The 11,105-nt window shown below is 43.8% G+C and overlaps 1 protein-coding gene across 1 annotated transcript; it reads left to right on the top strand.

Annotated features, from left to right (window-relative positions):
- The first annotated feature begins 4,808 nt into the window (after nt 1-4,808).
- LOC104959455 (protein sidekick-2-like) lies at nt 4,809-11,071 on the top strand. Its single transcript, XM_010787352.1, has 4 exons — nt 4,809-4,964; nt 8,154-8,260; nt 8,501-8,648; nt 10,867-11,071. Exons 1-4 carry the CDS (start codon nt 4,828-4,830, stop codon nt 11,069-11,071), a joined length of 597 nt encoding a protein of 198 aa, XP_010785654.1. The 5' UTR covers nt 4,809-4,827.
- Nucleotides 11,072-11,105: the final 34 nt, after the last annotated feature.

Genomic DNA, 11,105 nt, shown 5'->3' with positions numbered 1-11,105 from the left:
AATCCATATTCTAGCTTCATCTCTGTCCTCTGAGCAGTGAGCATGACCCTATGAGCTTATAAAGGCATGTCACTTGGGCCATCAAAAAACCTATTGCTACAACAAAGAGATTGTATACAGTATATTCCAACAGGATGGGGCACTAACATGTTCAAGGGGCTATAAATACAAAGGGGGGAGGAACATGGAGCTGTGATGGACTGGCAGATGCTGATACATGGGCCATTTCTCTAAATGATTGTAGGGTAAGATGGAGGCTCTCCATCTCCTCTCCCTGTCTTTCAGGCCTGGCCTGCTTGTTTGGCTTCGGCTGTAATGGGTCGCTTCACCTTGCTGCCTAGCGTTGGAGGACACCCCCCCTCTCTCTTTCCATTTCTTCTGTTACCCCTCTCAGTCCCTCACCTCATCCTGCCTCTACATAACTCCTCCATCTCTCTCCTATCATTAAGCTGTGCATTTCTCCCACCATCTGTTTCCCGGTCTCTCTTCCTCCTCTCTGTCTTTTCTCGTTGGCTGCCTTTCTTAATTCCACCCCTCCTTGTCCGCCTTTTTTTCTGACTCACCTAAGTGTTGGAGTGTAAACCGGTGGGGTGCCAGTTGTCACGGTGACAGCAGCTGGTGGCAGAGTGACCGATCAGCCTGACCTCCAGGATGGAGATGGTGTTTTTGCTGGGGGCGGAGGTGTGAATATTTTTGGCTGTTTGTGTGTGTGTGGGTTTATTTGATTGTTAAAAGAGCCAAAACATTCTCATCTCAACCTGTGAAGCCACACATCCCAAGTATGTGTGTGTGTGTGTTGTGTATCCATAAAGGAAATGTTTCATCAGCTTTTAAGATGCTTTTAACCCCCCCCCCCTCCACCAACCCCGCAACCCACACCCTTTCACCAAGCCATTACCTAGGCCAAGGTCAGTGCCATGACTGTTGCATAACCCCCATCAGAGAGGCTAACCATGACCCATCTTGCATGTTAAAGTCCAATTGGAGAGGCTAAATGACAGCAATACATTTTCCTGGATGACAAGATGCACCATGAGGAGGACTGGAGATGGTCTATGTAGCAGGGAAGCATGTACATATGTACGAGAGTGTGTCAAGGTAGAGCAAGAGAGGTGGAGAGAAAGAGACAACAAGGTGGAGTGAATGAATCATGTAGAAAAAGTGAGACGATAACTAGACAGTAGACCTCTAAATGTTTTCTACAGGCAGGGCGTTCCACTTTACAGCTCAGTGAGGCCAGGATGTGGTTACATACAAACGTGCCTGAGGATAACACAGAGGGCAGAAGAGCTCCCTGCTGCTGGAGGGGAGCAGGGGTAAAGAGGTGAGCCACAAAATAAGCAACAGAAATAATACAAGACAAAAGATGAATGTGAACACTGTCTGTGTGATTGGATGCCAGCATGGCGCAATGGGGAGCACAATAGGCCTTGGTTTATAAAGCTGCCCCTGTGCCTGTGGTCTTTGTCTCACAGCCATTACAATTCTGTGTATGCAGCAGGGGACCCTGTTGGAGCCATGCCACCATTCAACCTCAGCTGTCAGGTTAGAATAAGGTGTTTTCATATCTTTGGTGAATGGGCTCTGGTGGTGCATTTTAACTGTTGGGGAGCTGCTCTGCACATCAGCCACATTAAAGCCCTCCTGGTCCTCCCAGGTCTTTGGTCTACCCTAGATCTGCTGAGCCATTTTGGTCGGCTTTAATCTTTGTTCATAGTGCTGCAGGAATTCATGGACCAGAAGGACTGCCCTCTAGCTTTGCATCTGGTAGCCTGCAGCACGCACTGCCTTCACCTGCCAAACCAACCCTTCATTCTTTGCTGGAATGGAGGAAGCGACAGTTCTTCATGGAAAATTATTTAATTTTGTATCCTTCCACCCCCGCACCTTCAAGAAAGGATGTCATCTTTACCTTGACACAGTGCAGCACTCAGCCTCTCTCTGATGGACCATTGTCCTCTAATCATTACGTTGAATGTACAGTGTATTGTACATTCCCATGTTTGTCTATACTGGATTGTGTTTCTGTAACCACGAGACATGTTGTATGTATTTGGTATGTACAGCATGCTTTTGTTACATGAAGCCACACAGCTGTAAGACTAGATGACACCTGAGAGGAATTATGGAACAGCTATGCGATGATGATACAACAGTGGAGGTAAAAACAACTGACACATTATTGACAGCAGCACACTCAGCTCCAGTGAGCCATCTCTAGTGAATGAGAGCTTTGTAGCCTACTGTTATTACATGGGAAAGCTTTCATCTGCATGAGCAAAAAAAAACACAGATGTTCCCACGTTGACATGCAGGAGTATTTATCTGCAGTGGCTGACGTAAGAAACAATAAAAATAAGAAAACACATTCTTAAAACAAATGGATTGTCCACCACAGGCACCAACAAGTATCAGCCTTTTTTGACCTCTGTGGTTCACTGCAGAGATCAAAAGCACAGTGATGAAGAGGAAGAGGAGAATGAGGGTCAGTGGAGAGGTTCTCTGTCGGAAACTCATTAGTTGCAAGAGCCCAGTGTGCGAGGGAATTGTTCCCATCTTCCTTCAGCAGTAAGAAATGTTAGCAGTCAGCAGTCATTTAACTTTTCACAGCATCTTAAAGATCCTAAAGATCACTTCAGATGCATTTGCATGGTGAGCAATCTTTGTTGGACGTCGGACCTGAACAGTATTTGATCTTAAATAGTGACCTTTTCTCTGAGGTTGTACCTGAAAATATAGACTTGTCAAATGTAAAAAAAAAAAAAAAATTTAAAATTGGTAATTGGTGCTACGGATAGCGGCAATATAAACACATGAAAGGAATTAAAACAGGTAACTACAATGGTAATAACTGTGCACTCAGTGCCCCTTTGCCCAATTGTACATCAGTAACTTTGTACGCATATTTCTCGCTTCAGACGATCAATGTGTGATTCTGGGTTTGGCATGTTCAGGTCTCTAATGGAGGCTTGTTGATGGAGAAGCATTGCTAAGTGCATGTAGCCACAAAGCCCCAGAACCAGCTAGAAGTGTGTGTGTGTGTGTGTGTGTGTGTGTGTGTGTGTGTGTGTGTGTGTGTGTGTGTGTGTGTGTGTGTGTGTGTGTGTGTGTGTGTGTGTGTGTGTGTGTGTGTGTGTGTGTGTGTGTGTGTGTGTGTGTGTGTGTGTGTGTGTGTGTGTGTGTGTGTGTGTGTGTGTGTGTGTGTGTGTGTGTGTGTGTGTGTGTGGTATGAATGCATTTACTGGTGGATGGAATTACAGTCAAGCCACCACTCCAGCGGTTACTGTCTGGGGAAAAAAAGGAATGGATTCTACATTTGGGCTCGGACAGATCAGTTTCAAGGGCCTGTTAGGTTTGACAGTGTTTGTTTAGGAAAAGTCCATGCTAGGGTAGGAAGAACAGATTATTTCGGTAGTAGGGAATTCTTTTTACAAAACTGGAAAAAATGTAAGGGCTGGTTTTGGAAGCAGAAAGCGTTGACGTGGCTGCTGTTTGTTTGCCTCCTTTTATGAGTGGTGTCTTTTAGGGTAATAGAAGGGGGAGTAGGCTGCAGCTTCCAGGGGTATTGTGTGTGCTGGTGTGTACAGTATATGTGTGTCTTATTATCTGAGTTTGTTAGTGTGTGTTGTGCGCATGGCCACCTGTGTGAGACACAGAGGTGCACAGTCATTCTTTTATTTACACTTTCAATCAGGTTCAATTTTCTACATCCCCTTTCCTGCTTGGTGAGGCTGCCCTCACATTCACCTGGTTCAACCACACTGTCCCTTGCATTCACCGCCATAAATCTTGGAGAGTTAACCTGGATGTGGAAGAAAATGGCAAATACGGCTCCAGCAATCTGCCGTGAGAGTGAGTCAGCTAGTGTGCTAGACCTACGACCAGGCGTGCTTCAGGCCTTGGCAGCTTACTGCAACTATTAATACAGACTTTAATTAGCCCGCCACAAACACTGGCACAATCGGCTCAGTGTCGCCTGTGGCTTGCAAGGCAGACAGATCAATAGGTCTGATCATGCCTTTTTCATCAGCTCAAATGAAAGCACTTTGTCTCCAAGCCCAGCACTGGACTTTGCGTATCACCTTAAAGGCTTTCTGTGACTGCACTGGCTGTGTGCAGTGTTGCGGACGGGGCCTGTATAATCTGGCTGCATTAGGGAACTATAAAGATAAATGAAGGGAAGCACAGAGCATAACTCATCCTGTCACATAAGGGGGTTTAGGGCTGGGAAACTTTGTGTTTTCTAAAGCAGCCCCTACCACCCCCACCTCCTTTGCTCCCTAGTTTTGCACTTGCTCTTCCTTCTACTTGCTTACTATTTTTTTGTGTACAATCTCGGCTGTATTTCTCTCAATCTGCTTTCTGTATTTTCCTCCTCCCCTCCTCTCTCCACCCCCCGCCTTTCTCCCCATCCTCTTTTACTGATCAAGAGGCATGGAAGAGTTCATTTGCACTTCCTCTGCTGTGCAAAATTGCTCTTCTACCTCTTTGCCAAAGCATTTCAGTTTGAAATAAAAGAGTAGCCTGCTTTCGCTGTAAAAACGTGTTTCATGTGCTTTTTGGCAGGCTTTCCCGTTGACCATCAAGTTCCCAATCAGTGCAGCAGAAACATGTAAATAGCTTGTTCTGAGTCCTTATGTCCTGTGAATTGCTGTAATTGTGTTGTTTCTGCTCACAGGGTTTCTGAATCACAGAAATGCTGCCTTTCTTACAAACTACCATTCCTTTCCTTCCTTTTACAATATTTATTTGTACCTCACTCTCACTTTTCCCCTTCCCTTCTTCTATTTCTTTTTTTCAGTAGATGATGTCCCACCTTATTTTAAGATGGAGCCTCCTCAGACCCAGGTTCACCTGGAGGGGAACCGTCTGGTCCTTACCTGCATGGCAGAGGGCAGCTGGCCCCTGGAATTCAAATGGATCTACAATGGGACTGAGCTCACACGTTTCTCCTTGGAATACAGGTGGGGAATGCAAACTTGCTTGCCCAAGCTGATTCTATCATTTATTTAGCATACTATAATTAGCTTACTACATGTAACATTTTAGTGGGCATTTAATTGTAACTAATAGCTTGATTGCTCATTTTCATTCATATTCAAGACTCATTTCTATGGATTTATTCAAGACTGATTTGGCTGCATGTCTCCCCTGGGACATAACATATTGTTCAGGGGATTGTCAGATTTATTCCGATTTGTATCTCAGAGTGTATTCAACATGCAGAGATGGTGTGAGCAGATAACTCTTCTTTTCTCTCTTGCGGCTTGTTGAAACTATCATTGCTGAAACAAAATCTAACAATGCATATTCTTCATCAGATTGTGCAGTGTGGGGGGGCTACTTTGCTCTGTCAGCAGAACAATGCTGTTTCACTGACCGTGGAGTTCTTCTGGGCACTTTTGTATTACCCTTATATTTCAGCCTCTAAACACATGGCTTAAGAATTCTACTAACAGCACAAAGTGTCCAGACAAAGCTATAGCCTGAGCTAACAAGGCCTTTCTTACCCTTTTCCACTGAAATGAGTTTCGTTCAAGTTCAGTGCTGGGGCTAGTTTGGTTTGCAGTTGGTACAACCATTTAAGAACCAGCGCGCAGTTCCTCGGACCAGAGCCACAGAGGAGCCACATCATGACCTCACTGCTTACGTGGCAGCCATAGACTGGTGGCAGCGTGAAGATCCCTCACAACAACAACAACAACAACAACAACAACAACAACAACAGTTGCAGACTACATTGGAGCTGTGCCCATGTTGCTATTAAAGTTCCAAAGTCAGATGGATTGCAAGCACAACCTCCTCGACTGTATACTCTTCTCCAGAGTAACGTGGCCAATAGTGTGCCAATAGGGTTCAGTAGCATTGGCCAACTGCGGAGTGTTAGACCGATACTGCTACACCTTTGATAGCTTGCCAGTTCTTAAAGCTAGTACTGTCCCCTGATGCATATTTCCCTATAAATGTATATTTGACCATGTTTGGCAACATACTGCAGAAAAAAGAAATAGGAAATAGTATGAATTGTGTATGAGGATCTCTCTTACTCATTACATGGATTATGTTAGCCTAGCCACTGAAGCCATTTTGACAAATCATTATAAGATTAAGAGCCAACATACTAATAAGTACTTTTATTTTTATTTTTATTTCTGTTATGTTTAATGGAGGTATCCAAGCACACATTATATAAAACTCCAAGTCGTGGAACAACAACCGGGCAGACATACAGCATATTAATTATGCATCATAAATACTTTGAATAAGTGCTTTGTTGCTACCACAATGATAGCAGGCATGTTTTTTTGCAAAGTATGGTCTGTAATAAATAATACGTCTCGCGCATGCCTGGTTAATGTTCCTCGGCATTTGTGTGTGTGTTTGCGTTCTAGCCACTTTGGGATCTCTGCACTACTGCTTCTGCAACAATTCTCTACTGTTCCCAGAAACCGTTGTTGCTCCACTGTAGCCTCTGACGTGTGGCAGGCTCTTTGTGGCTCTCGGTTCTCAGTGCTGGCCAAGCAAATATGCCCAATGGTGCCCAAGTTGAACCCGTTTTCAGGGCCAAGAGCAGGTGTCTCTGCAGTTAAAACACTATAAACTGTTTCGCAGCCGGGCACTGGCTACAAACCAACCCTGGAAACGCCTTGGTGGTAAATGTGTGTGTACTGTATGTGGGAATACATCAGTGTTCCCATTTGTCCATTTACGGTATGCCTGTGTGCCAGTGTGGCAGCCTGCATGCATGTTCAGAAGTCACAGTTGCAGTCTGAGGTGAAAGTCAGTTTCTTTCTAATTCTAGACTTGTTTCTTTCACGCTCTACTCACAGTCTGTCTAGCCCCCTAGACATGGACAGACTCTCTCAGGTGGCATTGTCTGATTGCTATCACTAGCTACACCACTCCCCAAACCCCACCACTAGCACACACTTTCCCACCCCTGTATGTCTCTCTCCCTCTCTCACATCCTTTCTCCCCTCTTCTCCACCTCCTCTTCTTTCCTTGACTTTCTTCAGTATTTGGCTGTGCTCTCACGTGGCTTAGTCTCAGGGTCTGCTTTGCAGGCCAGCCCTCTGCTTGTTATTCTTCACCAGCCCTGATCAAAGAGGAGAACTGGAATCCATTTAATCAGACTAGACCCATCCACCCCTTCCCCGAATTGCAGTGCAGGGGGAACATGGCAGGGGTGGATTCCTCACTCCTAAGTGGCTGTAGCAAACCAATTAAAGGGGACTCAGCTCTGGGGTTATCTACCTAGCATTTCACACACACCATTTAACATGAATGCACATCAGGGGACAGACACTGTTATGGCCGCACAGGACTAACAGGTGTGAGTTGCTTGTGTGATTTGATTAAACCCACGGAAGATACAGGATAACTAAAATGGCTCTCAGAAAAAACCTCCACCAAGGAAATGCTGCCTTCACGTGCTCCTCGGATGGCCGCATTTCCCCACTTGAGAAGACGTTTTTCAGACTTTGGTTTGTTTAAGACAAAATAAAAGGTGTTGTATTGTATTGCTCAGTGCCTTTTTAAAAACAAGTTGAAAGCTGTTTCCTGGAATTTTAGGGAAATTATTTTTCTGATTATTCCAACACTAAATGAATGCAGCACAAATACTGAAATGCTAACAAATGTAAATGTCAATGCCCCTTGAATGGAATCCGGTTTCAAAAGGTAGGTATCCTTGAACCATGCTAAACCCGTCTACCTAGTTTAATAAACAATCTGGCCAGTAGTTTTTTTCTATAATCCCACTGACAGCCAGAAAAACAAACAGACAGAAAACCTCCTTGACGGAGATAAGAATGTTTTTTCTTTAGTCCTGCCAGCAAGGAACTCTATGCTGTTTTTCTCCACAGCTGGCCTTAAGAAGAAGAATGTTTTTCTTTGGACCTATGTCCGTCTCTACATTATCACTGAATCACACTTCATCTCTGCTCTGTTATATTCCTGAATTTAGAAACATTTATGTCTCATATATAAGTGGGACCTTAAATGCAATTCAAGCTGTGTTTCAGGTGCCCAATGAAACATCTCGATTAATTTAGCATCTTGAGTGTGAGGGATAAAAGCGAAAAGATGACAAATGCTGCTGCCTGTCATTCTGATGATGACTAATGGATCTTTGTGTTGTGTAAACCCATTAGGTACCTGATGCCCTCGCTGGACCGGTCGCATGCTGGCCACTACCGCTGCATTGTGAGGAATCGAGTGGGAGCTATAATGCAGTGCAATACTGAAGTGCAGGTTGCCTGTAAGTGTTGGTTTATTTCCATACATCCAATAGTGTAAGAGGAGGACACCGTTTTTATTAAAGGGTTGTCAGGCACAGTATGTGGATGAGTCACTGAGTAAAGAAGCTTATTTTTTGAGAAGGTACATAATGTGATAATTATGACAATCTTTTTTTTCCCTTCTGCTGGATTCCTTTCTAAAATGTTCTCTTCTTGTTTTAATTCTCCACTTCTTACACTGTATTCTTTATGCCTGCTAGATATTGGTGGTTTTGTGGAAATGGAGAGGTCTCAAACTGTATCTCAGGGTGAGGGCGCTCTCATCCACTCACCGCGAATACACAGCTTCCCCAGGCCACAGATCACGTGGTTCAGAGATGGGCGTAAGATTCCCTCCAGCAGCCGAATGTAAGTCTACTTTGGTTAGTTTGGTTTGATCTGAGTGTGTGCAATTGACTCTTTTGTGTGTTTCTCTTGTTGTCTCTGCTTGTGTCTGAGCAATAGCATATATATATATATATATATATATTAGTTGTCGATGAACGTGAGCTGCTGTTGAAGCAGAACATATTTCACTTCAGAGAATTCCAAGAAGTTCAATACCGCTCACAGATTTTCTCCAATACCACCAGCTCCATGAGTGAAGTTTAACAGAGAAGTTGATGAACAAATGTTGGCGCGGGCCCAGTGTTCATCATTGAATCACCTCTCAATGATAAAGTGGGTTATTATATCGCCCCTATTGACTTTGCAGGCGGAATGATTGAAGGGAAGAGATAGAGAAGGCAGCAGGGGAACCAATTAGACTAAATTGGACAAAAGGCCTCAATTGATGATATGTTTGACTGACAGCTCTCACCCCTGGGTGGATGTGTGTGTAGGAGGGTTTGTGTGTGCATGTTTGTGGGAAGAGATTGTGTGAGGCTAAATGTGCACAGTGGGAGACTGTATATTTGTATGGGCTTTTCTGCGAGCCTCATTGTGTGTAGTAGCATTTCTTTCTGCTCACTGGATTCTTGCCTGTTCAAATGAGAAATTTCCCCTGAAGAGACATTGTGAAGCATGAAACCTGAAATTAATTTTGATATTCAGACAAATAGAGGTAGGCACTCCACAACTTCTCAAAAAACTATCTTCTCATGCATTATTCAGCAGCTTAGCTCTACCATGCCATAGCTGACATGAAGACTTTCACCCTGAGTTTAATGCTCCTGCTTCAAGAACGGATCGGCGCGTGTTACCTCTGCCTGCAAGGCCAACAAAAAAGGTAGCACAAGCACAGAATAAAAACCTCAATCCCTTCTGTTAATGATTCTGCCCATTCCACAGCCAGTAACTATGCAGCTGACTCTTATCAGAAGTGAAGCGGTGAATCTTTGCTCTGTGACAATGAGAGCCACTGACAGGACACTTTGCATTTACCGCTTGTGTGCCTGCTTTGTGTCAGGCCACATTGATATTCACAGGCGTGTGTGTATGTTGTTGTTTGTGTGTCGGTGCAAGTGTCTATTGACTCTGTGAGCGTCACAGCTCTTAATTGTCCAGGAGTGTGTCTGTTTATCCTGCAGCGATCAGGCAGATGCTGACAGATACGAAGAGCCTAATTTGGCCGTGTGCTTACCGTCAGCTCTCATTTAATGGGCCCCTCTCAAACATTTTGAGCCTAACCAACATTTAGCCATACTCGAGAAGGATCTTAAATGAATAGCTCGGTATTTTTTCAAGCTAATTGCGAGTGTGTAGTTTTTACAATTATCACAAATGTCAAGTCAATCTTGAGCCTAGAATACACTCCTCTGATCAGGCAAGCCAACATGATGCTCACACATTATATCAACTTTACATAATTTACAAGATATAGCTGTGTTTATTGCTAGATCATTGACTTTATGTGCTTACCCTTTTAGCATCTGTCTGTTGCAATTATTCATCTCATTATACACTGGGGTAGGTTGTACACAGATTGGCTTTGACTGTGGCTTTTAGACTTCAAATATGTTGACATCTAAGTTCAAAGCTCATGAAAGACTTATTATTCTATCTAGATATATTAATTTATTTTCAAGACTCGCCTCAATTAGTTTTACTTTCTTTTACTTGTTGTATTTATACCCGAAAACTGTGAGTTTCAAATAAGGAAAAAGATCCAGAACGATTCATTTAAGACACTGCAGTACCTTGAAAATGAAAGTGCTCATAAAAGTTGTTTTTCTGTGCTTCTTTGCAGACATAATTTATGAGTAAGGGTATGTGTGTGTTTCTGTGTGTGTTTCTGTGTGCGTCAGTTTACCCTCAAGATTTATTGACTGCGTGAAACAACTACTCACTGGTTTAATGATAAGAGCGTGTGTGTGTGCTTGTCATATGTGTGAGCGTGTGTGTGTGTGTTGTTTTGCGTAGAACACATCTGTAACGCACACCCGTTGTCTGGGGATGTCTGATTAATAGGGAGCTGGATTGGTGACCCCATTTTGATTGAACTACTTTCAATGCTACCTAAAGTCGTTTGTGTCTTTATTACTGTGAAGCTGAGTTTAAGTGAGTTTCATGGGAATAAATGTAAGGCAATGCAATGTCTATAAAAGGTATCTTGAACTGGTGTGTGCATGAATATTTACTCATACAGTGCCATCACCCTGGACAACACGCTGGTCATCCTGTCCACTGTGGCCCCTGATGCGGGACGCTACTACGCCCAGGCGGTCAACGACAAGAATGGGGAGAACAAAACCAGTCAGCCCATCATGCTGACAGTGGAGAGTGAGTACACATACAGATCCATGTGCGACATAAAAAGGTTTTCTCCCACCCAACAAAACACACCGCACTAGCGGGTCATTAGATCATGTAGAATAAGGCATTAAT

Source organism: Notothenia coriiceps, unplaced genomic scaffold, assembly GCF_000735185.1.
Source record: "Notothenia coriiceps isolate Sejong01 unplaced genomic scaffold, NC01 NC01_scaffold00030221, whole genome shotgun sequence".
NCBI lineage: Eukaryota > Metazoa > Chordata > Actinopteri > Perciformes > Nototheniidae > Notothenia > Notothenia coriiceps.
The sequence above is the reverse complement of the archived record's forward strand: the minus strand, read 5'-3'. Positions and strand labels throughout refer to the sequence as shown.

Coding starts and splice junctions, on each gene's coding strand:
- LOC104959455 (XM_010787352.1), top strand. CDS start 4,828: ATGGAGCCTCCTCAGACCCAGGTTCACCTGGAGGGGAACCGTCTGGTC. Junction 4,965..8,153: donor CGTTTCTCCTTGGAATACAG/GTGGGGAATGCA, acceptor TAAACCCATTAG/GTACCTGATGCCCTCGCTGG. Junction 8,261..8,500: donor TACTGAAGTGCAGGTTGCCT/GTAAGTGTTGGT, acceptor TATGCCTGCTAG/ATATTGGTGGTTTTGTGGAA.